General features: G+C 38.7%; 1 protein-coding gene across 1 annotated transcript; it reads left to right on the forward strand.

Annotated features, from left to right (window-relative positions):
• The first annotated feature begins 8167 nt into the window (after window positions 1-8167).
• On the forward strand, window positions 8168-15070 carry LOC147335767 (cornifelin homolog). Its single transcript, XM_086281859.1, has 4 exons — window positions 8168-8421; window positions 11676-11786; window positions 12001-12146; window positions 14637-15070. The coding sequence occupies exons 2-4, from the start codon at window positions 11678-11680 to the stop codon at window positions 14775-14777; spliced, it is 396 nt and encodes a 131-aa protein (XP_086137985.1). The 5' UTR covers window positions 8168-8421; window positions 11676-11677; the 3' UTR covers window positions 14778-15070.
• Window positions 15071-20920: the final 5850 nt, after the last annotated feature.

Below are 20920 nucleotides of genomic sequence, written 5' to 3' on the forward strand. Positions count from 1 at the left end.
TTAAAAGCCGGCAGCATAATTGCTTGCAGTTGTGGAGACGCGCCAGAGTGCAGCCACTCCGCCCACAGGTGGAGACAGCAACTCAGATGAAGACCCCAGCACTCACCCAGACCATGACACTTGTGCTGTATTCCACAACTGCTCTTGACGTGGTTGCTGGTGTTTGACACTAATTCATGGAGTGGACGTTGATTGCTAAAAACAGCCTTAGAGAGTTTTCACTTGTGTTTTAATTCTTATACCTCTAAGGACAGCAAGAAATCCTGCTGCAGACCAAACACACCAGTAAGCCCACAGCAGCAGTGAAAGGAAAGAAATCTATTCTTGCATTTTTAAAATCTCTCTTTTTACTACCAACTTTTACTGCCTTGGATATGGGATCCATCACAACTATCAGTTTGTCTTTTCTTATAATTGACAATTAGCAAAATGTAAGGAGTAAGGTACCAAGTGACGATGCACGTCAGTAAATAAAAAAGGAAATGTTGAAATACAATTTTAAAACATGTTTATCGCTCTTTAAACATTCATCAAAACTTTGGAAAACCACTGGAAATGGGCAAAGGAGCTCTCGAGCTGCAGGTCTAAGACCTTTGCTCTAGTCATCATAGGTGGTAACACAATTTATGAAACAAAGTATTAGAAATATAAACCAGTGTCAAGTGTATGCATTATCTGTTGACAGTTTGTGTGCGTGTCCAGTGTGTTCTGCAACAGTGTTACTGTTGTAGACTTTAACCACAAAATGCAGAAGGAAATATCTGAGGTCCTCTGTGCTAAACGTTCATCACCTCAACCTCAGAGAACATAATGAAATTGGAAATTAAGCAAAATATTTCTGAACAACTACTAAAGTTTAAACATGAGCCACTAATCATGAAGAAGTAAAGAATTTGAGGCTGTGCTAACATCAGTTTTACTGTAGAGGGCAGTGTTGGGCTGTAGGAGCCCTTGAGCAGTTTATTTTTATAAATGTGAGAAAAGGTGGCTACTGGGTATAGCATTCAAAAACTATCAATTTGTAACAATCAGCATTATGGACTTGATTAGATTATGGTCTTATGGTCCTTTGACATCTGCAGCCATACAATACAGTTGCAGTAACAGCAGCAATAGTATAATGAACAGATTGATATGCAGCTTTGAAGTGAACATGTCTCATTTTGGAAATGCATGTTCACTCAGCTGCTTTGTATTTTTATGTCTTCATTGCCTCATCTACTTGCATCTATCATCCAGGGAAGAAGGATTTTTATAATCGAGTGGTTGCATGCTTGTGTTTTAATGTTGAGTGTATTTTAGTGTTGCATGCTTTTATTGTATTTATTTGGACTTCTCCCGGAGAGACTCCCCCCCTCTGCTTCCCCAATGAGATACACCTGGAGGGCACAGGGGACAGGAATCAATCGGGCCTCCCTTGTTGGCAGCGGGCAATAAGAGCCTCTGGCAGGTGAGAGAAGGACGTGTGTACGCAGGGCAGCAGGAGAGCCGGAGTAGCGTGGCTGTGCGGGAGGACGCCGCCAAAGGTAGCGCGAGCAACGGAGCGGCAACTGGCGGCAAGGCGCGGCAGCAGTAGAAGGAGAGCGGGCCTTCAGTCAGTGGACGGCAGCCCCTTCCACGGTGGCAGCGAGACGTCAGTGAATGGTTAAGGCACGGAACAGCGGCGGGCGGAGTTCAGAGCTCTGCCCTCCCGGGTGAGTACCGACTTCTAAGATGTATATAATACCCTGGGGAATTAAGAAGAGTGACTTTCGCTGCTTCCCTGTGCCTAGTGGAACCTCAAGCGGAGCAGCGAGGCGACAACAGAGGACGCGGTTGGCCTGGTTCCCACTGGTGGAATCGGCGGATTCTTCATGGCTGAAGTGTGGCGGAGCCTGACTCGGAACTTTGGGACTGAGCACCATTATTTTTTTATTGTGCTGAGTTTTATGTTTTTTCTCTCTCCCCTGATCAGGGTATTTTTAGTGTTGTAAATAAAGCGTATTTAATTTTTATTGACTATTGTAACCGGTACGTCTTCTGTTTCCGTGATCACCCCTTGCTGCTCTCCCCGTTATAGAAGGGGTTCCTTTCTAAGCTTACACCCGTGACTCATCTGTAGTGTGATGGCTGGAGACCTTTATATCAGCATGAGTGGTATTTTCAGTGTAAGGCGAGCTTGGCACCAAGTGATCTTAAGATAAAATAACCTTTATTAGTCCAACACGTGGGAAATTTGTTTTGTCACAGCAGGAAGTGAACAGTGCAAAAGTTATGTAGCAAAAGTTAGAATACAATAAAAATAAAATACTGTACACAACTGTACAGAATAAAAAAAAATACTATATACAGTAGAATAAATAGAATAAAATATACAATAGGATAAAAATAGAATGCAAATGCTTTATACAACTGAGTAAAAATACAACTTTGTCAGATAAAGAGTATTGCACCTAGTGTTATTGCACATGTGTGGATGTGTGTGTTTGATCAGTTGGAGTCTTTGTTGTGGAGTCTGACAGCAGTGGGGAGGAAAGACCTGCGAAATCTCTCCGTCCCACTCAATGTCCATACCTTGGATGTTCAAATTCAAATTCAAATTTTATTTGTCACGTACACAGTCATACACAGTACGATATGTAGTGAAATGCTTGGACAACTGCTCGTGACCTAAAGAAAACAAAAAAGGAAAAGGCTATGAATAAGATAGGAAATAAATATGAAAAATTAAAAAGGGTAAATTTAACTAGGAAGGAATAAAATATAAATTAAGGTTAAAAATGAAATAACTGTACAACACAAATTAGAATGAAGGGTAAATTTAACTGGGAAGAATAAGATAAAATATATAAATTAAAGTTGAAAATAAAATAACTGTACAACAAAATACACAATATAGAACTATATAAGAATGTATGAAGAAATCTAAATATAAATAAATATATACACAATAACAGCAGCTGTACAAGTATTAACCGGAAATGAAGAATATAGTGACCAGTGTTGTGCAAAAACAATGTCCAGAAAGTCCAGTGTGTGTGTAAGAACCACATGTGTGGGTCAGTACTGTGTGGTGGTGTGATTGAGAGACCGTATCGCCTGCGGGAAGAAGCTCCTCCTCAGTCTCTCTGTGTTGGTCTTCAGGGAGCGGAATCGCTTTCCTGACCTCAACAGAGAGAACAGTCTGTTGTTGGGATGGCTGAGGTCCTTCACGATCTTCCTGGCCTTGGTCCAGCACCGCCTGCTGTAGATTGAGTGCAGGTCAGGGAGCTCGGAGCGGATGGTGCGCTCAGCTGACCGCACAACCCTCTCTAGAGCTCGTCTGTCCTGCATGGTGCTGTTCCCGAACCAGGTTAAGATGTTTCCCGCCAGGATGCTCTCTATGGTGCACGAGTAAAAGTTCCTGAGCACCTTGGAGGGCAGTTGGAAGTCTCTCAAGCGTCTGAGGTGGTAGAGACGCTGTCGGGCCTTTTTCACCACGGTGTTGATGTGACAGGACCATGACAGGTCCTGCGTGATGTGAACTCCGAGGTATTTGAAGCTGTCCACTCTCTCCACTGGGCACTCGTTGATGACGGGGGTCTGGTAGTTCCTCTCCTGCTTAGTGCTGAAGTCCACTATCAGCTCCTTTGTCTTACTGACGTTTAGAAGGAGGTTGTTCCTCTGGCACCAGTTCTCCAGATTCCTAATCTCCTTCAGGTAGGCCGTCTCGTTGTTATCAGAGATCAGGCCCACCACGACGGTGTCGTCAGCAAACTTGATGATGGTGGTGGAGCTGGTAGTGGCCACACAGTCATATGTGTACAAAGAGTACAGCAGGGGGCTCAGAACACACCCCTGGGGGGCTCCAGTGCTGAGAGTGGTGGAGGCTGAGACATGTCCGCCCATCCTTACTGCCTGTGGTCTGCCAGTTAGGAAGTTGGAGATCCACTGACACATAGATGAGCTGAGTCTTCAGTGCTTGCAGTGGAGGATGTTTGTGCCTGCGGAAGTCTACCACCAGCTTCTTGGTTTTACCTAGTGTTGATGTGGAGGTAGTTCAGCTGGCACCAGTCCACAAAGTCTTGGGTCAGTCCTCTGTACTCCTTGTCGTCCCCATCAGTGATGAGGCCGACTATTGCAGAGTCATCAGAGAACTTCTGCAGGAAGCACTGGGTGGAGTTGTGGGAGAAGTCTGCCCTGTGGGGCCCCCGTACTGCAGACGACCCTGTCCAACACACAGCCCTGAGTTCTTCTTTGTAAATAAAGGCAATTTGCAATTTCACTGAGATAAAATGTTTTGCAGTCAGGACCAAAGCATCAGAAAACATCTTGTGCTGTAGCTAATGTCTGCCATTTTTAAAATTTTCTTCTAGACCAAAGACAGCTCTACTCCATCACACCTGCCAGTCTGAAATCAGACATTTTTTTTATTATCATGCAGTAAAACTGAGGCATGCAGTTAAGATTACACTTTTTTAAACAACTCTTTCCCCTATCTTCATATAGCTCATCAGCGTATCCCTCTGTTTTCATTACAGCACTGCACAGCAATCTCATGCTTGAAAACGTTTTGCTAACTTCTTGCTTTGAATACTTTCCTCTACTTCCTCACTCTAGACCTCACTCTGACTTCCTCACCAAGTCATCCTTATCTTCTTTTCTCTGTCCAGAAGATGCACCAAATACTTTGTAGCAGTTTTCTTCAACACTAAATCTATGCTTTCTCAGTCATCTGTTAACTTTGCACTGTGTGGTAGTGTAAAGCAGACAAACTCTGTAGCATCTTCACATTCATCTTCTTCTTCTTAATTTGATTATTCTTTTTGCTTTGCATCTGACTTCTATTGCATGTGGAAACAGCATTAAGATTGGTCAAGCCATCTACGGTCCAGTTGTACTGGGGAAATGACAAGGCTTTTATAACAATGTTTCTCAATGTTCCAGCATTACATGAAATTTTTTGGGTCACTGTCCTCAAGAGAAAGAAACCACAAAGAAGCCACAAACAAACAAAAAACAGAACAAAACCGTTTTGCAGAGGTGTGTGTGTGTGTGTGTGTGTTTGTGTGCATATAGAGCTACAGCATTATCTCTCCCTTTCCCCCCCTCCCCTCTCTGATTTCTAGTTAAATGCTGAGTTGTCCACTCTCTAATTTTTTTCAAAGCTGAGAGAACCAGAGAAAAGGTAAGACGAGTTTTATACTGATGAACAATTGCAAACAGTCAACAATTTTTCTCTGCCAGTTGTAATACTACTACTACTACTACTAATAATAATAATAGTTCCAATGTTATAATTAATAAATTTTATATCTAAATTTTTCTTATTTTGTTTGACATGCATTTGATATATTTTCCTTATTTGATATATATACTTAATCCTTTCTTGATATGGATCCTATGATTTGTTTGAGTAATTGAGTCGACAGCTATACACAACGATCTGGAGTGGCCATGAAGTTGCCAATAATAAACTGTTAGCATTTTTCTAAAAAAGAAATATATTCTATGATATGCCATACAGGCTGCAAAGGTTGAAATCTGGCAAGATCATCAAGGCACACCATAATATCTGTAATAGATTTAATTATCATAACAGCTGTGAAAGTTTAAATAAGTGCTCGAACGTATTTGTATTTATGAAAATGCAACTCTAAAATGATAGTACCTTTATACGATACAATAAGTGCCATTAAGTGATATAAAAGGCATTTTCAGCTACTGTTCCTGTGGCGTTGTCAAACTTTTTTATTTTTAATTAGTAAGAAGTGTCATTGTGGTATTTTAAAACAGCTATTTCATCAGCCTTAAAATCCTTCCACCTTAAAAACTTCCTCAAATTGCTTACCGGTCCAAAATACAGTAAAGCATAAAGCTGCTTCATGTTTGTCTTGCTAAGCATTCATTTCAATCTGTATTCCTCTGAAATGTTTGAAATACATTCTAGCTGCCACTGGCTGTATATTGTATCTATTTTATTCTTGATTTTTATTCTTGTTATTGTTATTTCTTACTTTTTGGTTGCTTTATTGTTATGTTTCTGTAATTGGTTCGAGTTCTGTTATTTCAAATCAAATCTATTCAATTTTACTTGTACAAAAGGGTTAGGTTTGTGTATGGGATTTCCTATGCCCCCTGCACCATCGGGGTGCATGTCCGCAACTTTAGTTCAGAGACAAACGGCAGCCAAACAACGGACAGTGTGTGCGTTCATAAGACCAAACCACACACACACACACACACACACACACACACACTCTCTCTCTCTCTCTCTCTCTCTCGCCCAGCTGCGGGCACATTCTCAATTGGAAATACAAAGAATGACAACTTTATTCCTGGACTCTGCCTGTTTGTTCCTCTCACATCTGAACATTTGCAAGTGTTCTGACCCGACACTCTGAAGTGATTGCTGCCAGCTCAGATTTCTTTAACCCTTCGGAACATTACTTATATCACCAAGTCATTACAACAAAGGGTCAGCAACATTAAAAGGAAATGCAGAAAGCGACTCAGGCTACGTCCACTAATGCGTTTTGAAAACGCATTAGTGGACGTAGCCTGAGTCGCCTGAGTCACCAAAGGGTCAGCCTGAGTTGCTGAACATTTGGTGTAAGCTTAGAAGGGAACCCTAACGGGGAGAGCAGCAGGGGGTGATCACGGAAACAGAAGACGTACCGGTTAAAATAGTCAATAAAAATTAAATACGCTTTCTCTCCGTTTTGAAAACACTCTCGAAGACGCATACATTTAAAAACGGAGCTGTCCAGTCGCAGTGTGGACACTCGAAAACGTAGACTTTCTAAAACATGATGCATTTTAGTCATGTGATGCAATCATGTGACCAATTAAACAAAGACAGCGGAGTGCTATCAAACCTATCAGTAGTGATGGCCAAATGAAGCTTTCTGAAGCACTGAAGCTTGTATTGAAAAACGGTTCATTACTCGAAGCTTTTCAACACAGTCCTCTCTGGTGACATCTGGTGGCCAAAAATATGAAGAGCAGCTTGAATCCACAAAATAAAACCAACTGCTTCATAATGATTCCTCACTCTACTGAGTGGAATTCTGTCTGATACTGGGCCGCCGTTGTGTTGCTTTGAACGTGTATTTTTCGGTGGTTAAAAAAATGTGTTTTATTTGTTTAATAAATAGTTTTGACCAGTAAACTCTCCTTGTTTAAACATGCAGCATGGTGTGGTCTTTCTTTGCTTGTGACTTCTTGATGTTGGTAAATACAATAATTGAAAAATACCACGTTACATATAATATACATATCAAAATGTACAACACATTATGGAGTATGCTTCTGCTCTGAGGTCTTGCCTCCCTGCACTCATGCAGTTAATCGCTAGACGGGTATTTTTATAAATAATATTACATTAGGGTAATTTTCCTATACATATTTTTGACCTGGGGGTAGAATTGATTGTGAAATGGGAAAGGGAAAATGCTTATGAACTTGCAAATTAAAAACATGATGCGTTTAAGGTAACCCTTTTCCATTTTTATTTAAAAAGAGAATTTGTTCTAGTGTGCAATGGCCGAACCTGTTCCTTTTCGTGGCGATAATTTCTCCTGCCTTAAGGAAAATCCCTTCACATGGCACAGAGGAGGCTGGAGTGCAGAGAAACTGGTAGAGATGCAGTTATACAGTCTATGGGCCCCACAAACTATCAGCTAAAGAGAATAAAGAAATTAAATTGCTGCACATTTGGCAGACTAACATTTTCAGATTAATTAAACAATAAAATATATATTTTTACAACATTACATGTAAAGAGTCAAGTGGAAGTTTTTCTAAAGTTATTTAATGATATTTATATTATGGAAGCAGATTTTTGACATTTTACCTTTTTCCCGTTTTCAGATATAATAAACACGCACAAAACAAAAGCAAACGGCCAGAACACAAAGCTGGAAAACCCACCATCAAAACAATCCACAAATCCCGCTAATGATTCGCTTCCTTATAAAGCATTGAATGAGACACTGAAGCAGTTAGGTTCTAAATGAAGCTTCGGTCGTCACTGATCACGTGACTCTGGCCAAACGAATCAAGCTTCGACACAGTGCTTCTGAAGCAGTGTGTTGATTTTTTTGACACACGCACCGGAGCTTTGTTTAATTGGTCACATGACTGCATCACATGACTAAAATGCTCATGTTTTAGAACAGGGGTGCCCAATCCCGGTCCTCGAGAGCTACCGTCCTGCAGCTTTTAGATGCATCCTTGTTCCCACACACCTGAATCAAATGAATGGCTTGTTATCAGGCCTTTGCCAAACATGATGGCATGCTGAAGAGGTAATCAAACCATTTGATTCAGCTGTGTTGGAGTAGGGATGCATCTAAAAGCTGCAGGATAGTAGCTCTCGAGGACCGGGATTGGGCAGCCCTGTTTTAGAAAGTCTGCGTTTTCAACTGTCCACATTGCGACGGGGCAGCTCTGTTTTAAAAGGTATGTGTTTTCGAGAGTGTTTTCAAAACGCTGCGTTTTTCCTTGAGGAAAACGCCGTCTCAGTGAGGACAAAATGGAGAGAAAACGATTAGTGTGGACGTAGCCTAAGCTTGATATGGTGACTGGGGCAGAGGTGGGTAGTAACGAGTTACATTTACTCCGTTACATTTACTTGAGTACGTTTTGGAAAAAAATGTACTTTTAAAGTACCTTTTTTGCACGATACTTTTTACTTTTAGTTGAGTACATTTGTGAAGAAGAAACGGTACTTTTACTCCGCTACATTTGCAAAATTCGACTCGTTACTTTTTTAAAAAAATAATTAGTTGAACACATTAGATAACACGCCGCCAGTGGAGCTTCCGGTAACTTTTTTTTACCAATGAGATGTGGCCATGCAGTCACATGACCAGTTTGAAACTGTGGCAGGCAGAGCGGCCCAAGCGTTTCAAATAGTGATGGGATTTCCGGCTCTTTTTAGAGAACCGGCTCTTTCGGCTCCGAACCGGATCTTCAGGTTGTTTTGTTGCTTTAATTAATTAATTATTAACAATAATATAAAATTATGCACAAAAGGAATTACTAATGTAAAAAAGAGTGGTTTTATTTATATATGTTTATATATAAATATATGCGGTGGCCCCTAGAGACAAAGCACGTACAAACTCTAAAAAGCACGTACAAATTCCAAAACACATTTCTAGCATTAACTTCCAAAACAGAGCTACCTAGATCACTTAAATTACACAATTGAAAGCATATGTGTATTGTTTGTGTATTTATACTCAAGCACTCATATATATTCAAATAATCTTTAAAAAAAAGTTCATTTACCTGTTACTACCACACACCAAATCCGGTTGTTGGTACTTGCTGGAAAAAAGTGCGAGAGAGAGGGTGAGAGAAAGGGGGGGAAAAAAAAAAAAAAAAAAAAAAAAAAAAACCACCCACGGCTCGCGATAAGGATCCGGCTCGCGTCGTTTACATCAAAGAGTCGGCTCTAAGAACCATTTCGTTCGTGACCGACACATCACTAGTTTCAAACGCTAACACTCCTCTGGAATGGGACCTGTTGGAGTGGCACACAGTGCCCTGATCCTTAACATAAAAAAAAACATAGAGAGGTAAATGTTGGGAGAAATGGAGGAGCTGTTAAATTAGCTTCATCACCATCTTCCTACATACTTAATCTGAAGAGGAGCACAATTTATTTCTCCTTGCTAATAATGTTGTGATTGGGTGCCTTCAGGCAATCTAACTGTCATGGCACTGCTGCTACAACAACAGCTCTTACACACACTTCAGGACACTTCCAGCCATGAAACGAGGAAGGAAAGTGAGATCCTCAACTCAATGATAATCAACTCAGCCCTTTCAGCAATGATACGGAGACTTATGAGCTTTATCAACAATGACTAGAGGTTAGAAAGAGAGAAGGTGAGGCTGTGCTAATATCTGTTCTGCTGTGGAGGGCAGTGTTGGGCTTTTAGTTAAGTGACAGGCCTTCTGTATATAATTGTTGTTTTTATGTGTTTGTTTTTGTTGTGTCATTCTCATTCTGAATGTAAAAAAGTGGCCTCACATTTAAACTGAATTTAAGAGACACTTTGCAGATGTCAGTTCATCTTTTTTGCAATCACATTGACTCATGTAATGCAAAGCTGACCTCAAGATGTAACTGCTATGGCACAGATGTCACTTCCTGAAAATAACTAAAAGACTGTTGAGACCCGATGAAGCCAGTTAAGAGAAGACAGCCCGAAAGGCGGAGTTAAAGACTAATACCAAATTTGGAGGGAAATCATCTGAAAGGCAGAGGAGGAAGATGAAATACTTTCATTTCAGAAGACATTTGAGTGGAGCAACAGCCATGTGAAAAAAAAAAAAAGGCAGAAACTCACACGTTTCATTAGATATCTGTTGTAGAGAAGTATACAAATAATACTATTAATGAATTCCTTGCATGATATTAAATCGTGTTTTTCACTGTTTCAGCAGTAAAAAACATCCTGTTATCCTTGTATTACACAGTGTGTGAAGCGCATATTATTATTTGCATAAACACTTTGACACATTAGAATCTTCTGATCAGCCCTGTGGGTTTGATGAGTTTCATGTATTGTCTGATGTGCACCAAATGAGACAGAGAATGTACATCTGTCTGTTTCCTGTGAAATGATAGTAAGAAACCAGGAAGGGCTGTAGATGCATCACTTTCATGCATCAATGCTTTTGTGCAAGACAGGCATGCAAATGTTATTTAACACCATGTTAAAGTGCACTTTAAATAAATTCTGATAGGTAAGGATTCTTAAAAAATAGGAAGTAGCCCACATACATGCTTACACCCTTACAGGTGTTTTAAAGGCGACAAAACACAGTCAAAGGAAATCAATCAGACCCAGTACTCACTTGTTTAGTGTTACATACATTTTATCATTGCTCCATTAACTCTACACATCCGATTCTTCTACACCTTCGTGATTTCTTTCAAGGCTATGAAACTTCTAAGAGCTCGTAACAACAGTGCCTCTTCACATTTTACCCATACATAACACCAGGGCCACGACTCTAAAAAAATACAAATAAAAACTAGTGTTAGGTGGGCAGCTTAACTGAGACAGACCAGAGGTTAGAGTGAGAGAAAACCAGGTGACGTATTTGAGCTACCCAAATAAGTCCTATTGTGCTCAAATTAAATGTGTGTGTGTGTGTGTGTGTACATATACACATATATGTAGATATATATGTATATTCACTACCAGCCAAAAGTCTTTACTTTTATTACTTTCTACATTGTAGATACAAACTGAAGACATCAAATATATCAAGCAAGATATATGGGATTATGTACCAAAGAAAAAGATGGATAAATAACACTAAATATCTCTTAATCTGTCTTGAATGCTCAGCATTCAAGACAGATTAAGATTTTGTGTGACTTTGAACTGTTTGAAACGGTAGATTTATAAAAGTTATTGGTTTGAAATGTATTGTGAATGCAGTTTATAAGCTGGGTTTTATCAAATTTCTGAGTTTTAAAAGATGTACTCATAACTTTTGTGCCAATGGTCTTTGCAGTGATTTTCACGAAACAGGAAACTGTTATTTGTAAAAATATCCACACTGTGGACAGTAATGCTTCAAACCAGCTGTTATCTTTTTCATATTCTAGCATTTGATTTCTCCGTACAGAGGAGCAACTAAAACTATAACCCTTCAATGCATCTCTATTTCTACCTTCTTTCCTCCAGAAATGGCTGAATACCAGGCGGCCACCCAGATAGTGACAGTCTCCAGCACTAATCAACACCCTGGGCACTGGAGCACTGACCTCTGTGATTGCTGTGCTGATATGGGCACTTGTAAGTTAATCTAGCAAACTCTACAAACAGTAGTGGTTTTTGTATCAACTCTCTTCTCAGACTTTTATTCAGAGGGTCTTGAGTATCTGACCATCTGAAGGTAGGACTGAAGTCAGCATATGAAACATAGATGCACAAGCTAGTTGTTGAAGGAGAACTTATTCAACAGTGAAATAAACTTGTGTCTGCATACTTTTTTTTCTCTTCTGTCGAGGTTGCTGTGCCCTTTGGTGTTTCCCCTGCATGCAGTGTGATACAGCCAACAAGCACGGGTGGTGTTGCTGCCTCCCACTCTGTGATGTATGCTGCGTGGTGTCCTGCACGCTTCGCCAGTCGATCAGAGACCGCTACGGCATCCCTGTAAGGCTGGGGGCGAGGGAGGGTCAAGGTTATTGCTGTTAGCCAAGCTAAACTGAGGAGTGAAAACTATTTTATTTAAATTGTATTTCTTTTTAAAAGATATGCTTTTCCTACAAAAATCAACATAAAAAGAAGCATACTGAGAGTGCAAACTTCCGTTAGGCCAGCTCACCGAATAATTGAAAAGTGTTGCATTTTGTACAGTTTTATAAATTCTTTTTTTTTTTTATAAATTCATATTTTGTTTTCATTGATTTTTTTTAAAGAATATATAGTGCAATAAAAATAACACATTTTGGGTCAACTTGAAAGAAAACCATAGATGTACAATGCAGAAATCAGGTTTTTGAGTCCCCATATAGCAGTACTATTTCCTAAATGTTGCCAATAAGTAACAAGTAGAATTTCATGAAAATTTGACCTTATTTGACATTGCAGAAAGGTCAGGGGTCCAAAGTAACGGGATATTTACAGTGCCCATATATCATTCCCTATATGCGCACATGTTTTCAATAGGAACAATGACAATGAGAAATATAGTTTTAATAAATAGCCCTGTATAGCATTATTATCACTTGGACCATTAGCTCCATTTCATGACCTTGAAGGAGAGGTTGGAGGTGCTGAAGATACATACGCATGTAATGATCATATTTTCAATCTTATAAGGCTTTTTAAAAATCTTCAACCATCATTGAGTTGACCTTGAATTCCTTGGTGGATGTAAGCCAACTACACTCCTGTAAAGGTTTTGTTTCTTTATGAGTTATTGTGATGAGCTTTGTGCTTTGCCAACTTGATAAAATTTGGTAACACAGAAAATTGACACACATCTTCTGCACGTTCTTCATGTGTTTAGCAGGCTGTTGTGAAAAATCACTAGCTTATGGCACAAATCGGAAAATTCAGTTATATTTAAGATCTGCGTACTGGATAGTTTTCGTGAATAGTTGGATGAGCCGTTGCTATGAATTGTGGGATGGCATTTTCTCCTCTCCTTTCATAAAGGATGCTCCAGTCAATTGTTTGCTAAAGGAGGTAATTAAAGAAGCTCTTTTTCCTAAACATTATTACAGCTGCCACCCACATTCTTATTTCTCTTCTTTCTATTACAAAAAAGGGCCATAAGGATAATCCATAAAACTGGTTACAGAGATCAGACAAATCCACTATTCTTAAAATCAAAAATTCTAAAATTCACAGATCTGGTTCATTTTCTCACTGCACAAATTATATATAAAGCAATAAATAACCTGCTTCCTGACAATATTCTAAAAATGTTTTCTAAAAGGGAACGGGGATACAATTTGAGGGGGGAATTAAATTTAAAACATCCTCGTATCCGTACAAGATTAATAAGTCTTTGCATCTCTGTGTGTGGAGTGAAGCTGTGGAACAGACTAAGTAAAGATATGAAGCAATGTCCGAGCATGGCACAGTTTAAAAAACAGTTTAAGGATATGGTTTTTACAGGGTAGGGAAGACGTAGAGATTTGATAGGGTGTTCTTGTCCAACATTTTCATGTGTGTGCGGGTGCACAGGTATGTAGGTATGGGTATACTGTATATATATTTGTAGGTTGTGTATCCTTTGAGGTGTTACTGGGGTTATTGAAAATGTGTATATGTGCGTATGTGTATATACGTATGTATGGATAGATAGATAGATAGATATATATATATATATATATATATATATAGATATACATATATATATATATATATATATGTGTGTATATATATATATATATATATATATATATATATATATATAGATAGATAGATAGATAGATAGATAGATAGATAGATAGATAGATAGATAGATAGATAGATATATATATATATATATATATATATATATATATATATATATATATATATATATATATATATATATATATATATATATATTTTTAAAAAAAAGAATAATAAAAAAAATTACACATAACATATAATGTAATTGCAAGGAGGTATTTCTGTAGTCTATTGATACTAGATAGTGGAAAAGGGGTGGGATTAAATAAGCTTATGCCTCTTCCTGCTGCTTTTTGAACATGAACGTTATTTGTAGTTGTGGTTGCTCGTTTTCCTTTTGTTTTGCTTTGTTCATTTTTCTCTTTTAATTCTATGTTGTTGTACTTTTTCAACATGTTCAAAATAAAGATTCAATCAATCAATCAATCAATCAATCAATCAAGTGAAACTGACCATTCAAACATACCCCGTGTGCCTTCATTAAACACACAGACAGTGTAACGACAGTTTGTTCAAATCTGTTTAACAGGAAACTACGGCTGTGAACAAATTCACTTTTATTAACTCACCCAGTTTCTTATAACAGCATCAAAGAACTACTTGGCTGTTGGTTCACATTCGCAAGTGAACACTGAGAGTACTCTAAATCAGACAAGCATGGGGACTTCACCATGTTTGCCTCATTGTGTTGAGTTATGTCTTATTCTTCTCTTCTTTTTCTTCTCCATCCTGCAGGGTTCGTGCTGTGATGACTGGTGTAAAATAATTTGGTGTTACGAGTGTGTCTGGTGCCAGATGCATCGTGAGGTGAAGATCAGGGCCTACATGCAGCCGGCCACCTCAACGGTGGTCACCACTCAAGTTGTCACAGTGTAGGATGTAACCATTTTGGCTGTTGGTTGAGTGAAGATGGCCAACAGTATTTTAAAGTTCATTTTAAGTATTTCAAAGTGCTGATGCTTGTGTAGTTCAATACAATATGTAGAGTCTGTGTTAAAACCAGATGCTTTGAGTTTTGTTTGCTTGTTTGGTATATAATACAACTGAGAATGTTTGTTTACTCTGGCTAGTAAAATCTGTATAATTTCACATGGTCACTGTTATTGTAATCGTTCCCAAGTTAAATTGAACGTTTCCTGAAATAAAAAGTTATTCATATTCACCCATTATATGTTGCTTGTTGTACATTTTTGCTCAGCTGTAGAGACACGTTTCTTCAAACCCTGAATATGTCATTTGCAGCTGGGTCTGGCTGGCCAGCTAGTGTCCTCCTCTGCTTAAACTCCTAAAATGATCAAGTGAAAGACTGATTAATCTCCTAAGATGAGGCCCCTTCTTTTGAGGTCTTTGTCTCCTTAAGCTGGGCATACACTGTGCAAATTTTTCAGTCTCGTTATTCAGCTCCTGCTCAAACTGTACGATTGAACCACAGGGGTTAGAAGTTTGTAGGTCACGTACAGGGTCTCACACTAGTCGGCCCGATGCTCTGATGGGACCTGAGTGCTCACACTGTGCGTCCATAACATGAAGGTTATAACACAAAATCTGTCTCTCGCTCTCCCTCTCTCTCTGTCTTTCACTCACACAGACACACACACCACCACCATCAACTTTGCTAGATTGAAAAGCATTGAGCAGCAATGTCCATCCAACTCTTTTCACGTTTTTTGTGGTCGTGATAATTTTGTGAGGCCAGGACTGGACTGGGACAAAAAAATCAGCCCGGGCATTTTGAGACCGGGCTGATTTTGATATGTTAAATCCAAATGTAATACTACGGAAAAATATATAAAATGATCGAAAATTAATGAGAATAATCAATAATTAAAGGAGTATTTGAATTATAATTTTGTCTGATTCAATAATTTAGAGGTAACAAGTGAAAATATAATTAACAGGAATAAAAACTAAAAAAAACATATAAAACATTGCACGGCCACGCTGTGCTAATTACATGTTTTAAGAAATAAATGTAGATGTAGGAATTGCAATTAATATAAATCTTAAAGTATTCACAACATTCCTGAACAGAAATAGGCCTCTGCACCTGGGGTGAGGGTGTGGCCATGAAAACAATGTGACATGCCATTGGATGTTGGGACACATAAAAACATGACGCTAAGCATCGGCCAATGAATGTGAACTAACAATCACAAGGTCGCGGGTGTGGCTGTACTGTAGGAAAAAATCCTAATATAAAAGTATTTTACTGCATTTTACAGTTTTGTTCTGTTCTTAATATCATTAAAGTTACGTAAATAGACTTTGACTTCACATTGTGAATGTAAATTAACGTTAAATCACTGTAATGTAATACAGAGGGCCCGGTGGCGCCAGTGTCCGGCAGCCTCGCCTCTGTCAGTGCGCCCCAGGGTGGCTGTGGCTACAATGTAGCTGCCATCACCAGTGTGTGTGAGTGTGTGTGAATGGGTGGATGACTGGATATGTAAAGCGCTTTGGGGTCCTTAGGGACTAGTAAAGCGCTATATAAATACAGGCCATTTACCATTTACAACATAATTGTCATGATTATTAAATGTATCTGTCTATACATATGCATATTTAGATTGTTAAAATACATTTACAAATGTATCATGAATTCACAAATATCTGTCCATTATTTGAAAGATTGAACTGTTGAATTCAAATGTAATGCTATGGAAAAGTATATAACATGATTCCTATAACCTTGTGTTACATCACATAAGTATTATTATCATTGCTATAGAGGGCGTTCGTGGCTCAAGAGTTGGCAGTTCGCCTTGTGATCAGACGGTTGCTGGTTCAAGCCCCGTCTTGGACACTCTCGGTATTGTGTCCGTGGTCAAGACTCTTCGCCTACTGTTGATGGCCAGAGGGGCCGATGGTGCAATATGGCAGCTTCGCCTCTGTCCCAGGGCATGCAAGCCATTATTTTTTTAAACCAACTGTTAACTGTATATTTTTGTACATTTACGTATTATGATTCATATTGCCACATTCATTGACCTTGTTTATAGGTAATTTCATTGTTTGATCACATTAAAATGTTCCTAATTTAATGTCTAAACGCAATTGGAAAAGGCAGAATCCCATGTAAAATTAGCGCAACAAACTGTATTGTCATTACTGAAAATAACCGTATTTTTATGAGGAAGATATTTTCTGTTATTTTAGTATTTTGGCGCCCCAGCTGCCGGAATATTACTGTTTTTTTAAGATGTTTTTTTAACAGTGTAGAAAACATTTGGTCACAGACCGAGTGCCCTGACAGATGCAATTCGGAAAGGATAATACATACACTTAATACAAATGTAATAAGAGGTCTTTTTATTTTAAGAACCTTTTAACAAATGCTTTGAAGAGGAGAAAAAACAACACTGGCATGTAGAGGCCTACTTTTACATAAAGCATGATTTTGTATTTTGTCTATTTGAGTTCACACCTAAATAATTGCCCACTTTCAAATAAATAAAACGTAGCAGAGGCCCAATAATTTTAGAATAAAATTAGGTTAGTGTGAGTTCTGTTTCTAAACATTACTGCAGATCTTTGCCATATCAGAGCTGTAAGAAGTCACTTTAATATTCATGCAGGACAGCAGAGTGTCGTCGGTCAGGAACAAGCGGTGTTTGGACTTCATCGTACTACCGTAGCAGAAAGACCTCTGGCTTGAGTTTGGCAAGTAACTGCTAGCTAGCTTTGTGGTCTGGATCAACTTATAGCAAAGTGGAGACATGAAGAGAGAGAGGTTACACAAACTCTTGTGTTTTTCCTTCTGACCAGATGAACCATCTTTTCAAAAATCCTTATACTGATCACTACACTGTGTTTATATGCTAAAAGAGAAATCATTTGCGTCCTTGTTACTAAAACAGATTCTGAAGTATTTCACTAACTCAGAGGGCACTGCAACTGTGGCAGTTTGTCTGAAAACAACAACTGTAATCTCGACATTTCAAATTTGTTCTCAAAATGGTCAAAATATTTTTCTTAATGTTGTTGGGAGAAAACTCTGTAAAAAACCCAGGAGAAATAAAGACACAATGAGACAAAGTTACTTTCTTTGCTAAACGTGTACACGGGTGAGCTGCTGAGAACAACTCACACCATGAACAGAGGCTTGGCACTTTTTATAGGAGAGACAGTGAGAACAGGATAAGAAAATAATAAACAGATAAAATAAACAACTCCATATGTGGCGCTAGTCTCGTCAGCAGAGAGCTGGGAGAAGGCTGTGAGAGATAAAACAATCTAAAACAATATGTCCCAAAACAATATGTCTTTACTGGGAAAGTCTAAAAGGATAATTCTAAACTAATCTAACCATAGACAAAGGGCATCTTTGTACATTTAAAAGAAGGTAAAGAAACATCATGGAAAATGATTCTTCATTTTCCACTAACAAATGTGGCCCCAATACTCAGTCGTATTAAAGGGAAGGTTATGTCTGTAACATGAAATTTTTCTTAGTTTGCGGGAGCCACAGCTGAGGGCCAAAAGAGCCTGCAGCTCGCGGTCGCCAACCCCCGGTCTAATGTCCGTACCTGCCCTTGTAGGTTTCCTAGCCTGTTTTTTCGATTGTGCATTAGCCCACAAGAGGATGAATGTTTGTTTGAAAAAATATTTGTTGCATCTCACACAAATTCATTGATTTTGCTGTAACATATTTAAAAACACAAGGCAATGCAATATAATAAAAATTTAAAACAAACAGCTTTTAAATGAATTTCAGCCCCTGCAAGCTAGTATCTAAGTAGCATGCAAACATAGAAAATAATGTTTAACTGAGGGAACACCAGCAATTATAATCAAAGTAATGCAAATGTAGACTTGTGCCTTCGATTATTAAGTTTAAAGACATATATCTATGTGTAAAGTCTTTGTAGTGATTTTATATGTTCCCTTCATAAATCTGAGCCTCCATTTCTCTTTCCTCCAGGCATGGCCGTCATCTACCAGTAGCCCACCCAGCTGCATTTTTATATTTATGTTCATAACATCAATAATAATGTAGATTTTATGAGATCCACAAAAAGTGTACTGAAAATGATTGAAGGTTCCTCTGTGTGCACATCCTTCCTCTCACCCTCAAGAAGCTCCAAGCTGTCTCATCAGCCTTAGTATTTGCTTATGGGTTGCACTGTAACCAGCAAACTGATATCTATATCATGTAGTGCCATGAAAGAAGTGAACTGGATACTGCGTTTTGTGACATGTTTGCATGAAAGGAACATATAGAGGGTATAAGGGGTTGGGTGACCTCCAAATTAGAGAAGAAAATCTGTTCATCTCTTATGTCTCACTGTAAAAAGGCAAACTGAACAGGCCCTCTACATTCTGATGCCGATTTTGTTGCTGGTACTGTGGCATTCCCCCACATTTTACACAGAAACAACCATGGCAGCTGCAAATTAAACCGCAGTAACACGTGCTGCTTCATCCTCTCTCTCTCTCGCTCTCTCTTCTTCCTCTTCTCCATCCTGCAGGGCTCTTGCTGTGACGACAGCTGTAAAATCACCAGCAGCGGCCCACCACAGCAATGATGGTCGCCACATAGGCCATGCATTGATAGGAAGTGACTGTTTTACTTAGTGGGTTGAGAGCAAATGTTACTGTTAAAACCAGATGCTTTAGAGTTTTGTGGGCATATTAATGTGTTGGATGGTATCTGAGACCAGCTTTCATTGTGACAAATAAAATCCTTCTATTTCATACAATCATCGCTGTCATTGTAATTGAATTCTTCTTCAGATCTGAGTTTAGCCTTTGTTAAAATAAAAACTATTAAAATGCACTTACTGTCATGCATTATTCTGATAGGTTACCGAATAAGAATATACATCAGAATTGGTCTTTATCTACAAAAAAACATCATAGTGTCAAAAATATTTTGCAGTTTGTCAGTCTGCTGTGCATACTTTGCACCGAGACGCTTTCAGACACGCATCACCTTCCACTTTCTCCCGAGAAGTGGGGTACCTCAAGGACATGTGGCAGGCACAAGTACAGGCTTTCTTTACTTAGGTAGAAGTACAGATACCCGTGTTAAAAAATATTCAGTATGCAGTTGTATAAAGGTGGAATTCAGTGAATTAATCTAACCATCATCATCTTAAATGCAAATTAGTCTACTACAGCTGATGTAAACCAACAATGTGCACTGTGCACCAGTCCAACACAGTTTTTTACAGTAAATCCATCACGCTATCACAAGCTAGTCTCTTTATCCCACACAAACTACAGCACATTTTTAGATTTGAATAACACAAAGTTAGTATGGCATAGTTTGTTTTGCAGGAATATATAATATATGATTAAAACAATGACATTACATGTAAGCTTAAAATATTTTCTAAGCATCGCTGATCAGTCCTCACCTTTAAATCTACTCTCTCTTCTTCCTCTCCTGTCTTTTCTTATCTCTTCCTCCATCTCTGAGTGAGGTTAGCTCTCACTCTTTTCTCCCTCTGTGAAATACAGCAGCCGGGCCTTTAGCTAACAACATGCAGTGTGACAAGCTTCACACCAACAGATTGTGTGTTTGCTGATGTTTGGAATTACCTGACACTTATAAAAGTGTGCTTCCTTCTCCTTTGTGCTAGCTAGAGTGAAAGAAGTACCGTGAACACAACATACGGATACTCGCACTCCTTTAGGCTGACTTATACTAAATGAACCTAAAGTAACGAGCCTGTTTTGAAAATGTAAGAGAAAAAAAATACATGTAGCAAGTAAAAGTAAAAAGTTGTTAGAAAAACAAATACTGAAATAAAGTACAGATACCTGAAAATTCTGCTTAAATACAATAACAGAGTATTTGTAATTTGTTACTTTCCACCTCTGCTGTCCACTTGTTTAAGTTTTCACACAAATACAAGTTAATTTAAATTTGGTTGTGTTTGAACCTGTTGGAGTGGCACACAGTGTTCTGATCCTTAACATTAAAAAAAGAAAAAACAGAGGTAAAGGTTGGAAGAAATGGAGTAGCTGTTAATTTAGCTTCATCACCATCTTCCTACATACTTAATCTGAAGAGG

The sequence above is a fragment of the Aulonocara sp. 'chitande type north' Nkhata Bay genome, linkage group LG3 (assembly GCF_057382095.1).
Source record: "Aulonocara sp. 'chitande type north' Nkhata Bay isolate Kocher_YH1m ecotype deep benthic linkage group LG3, A_spYH_male_GT1.1, whole genome shotgun sequence".
NCBI classification, from domain to species: domain Eukaryota; kingdom Metazoa; phylum Chordata; class Actinopteri; order Cichliformes; family Cichlidae; genus Aulonocara; species Aulonocara sp. 'chitande type north' Nkhata Bay.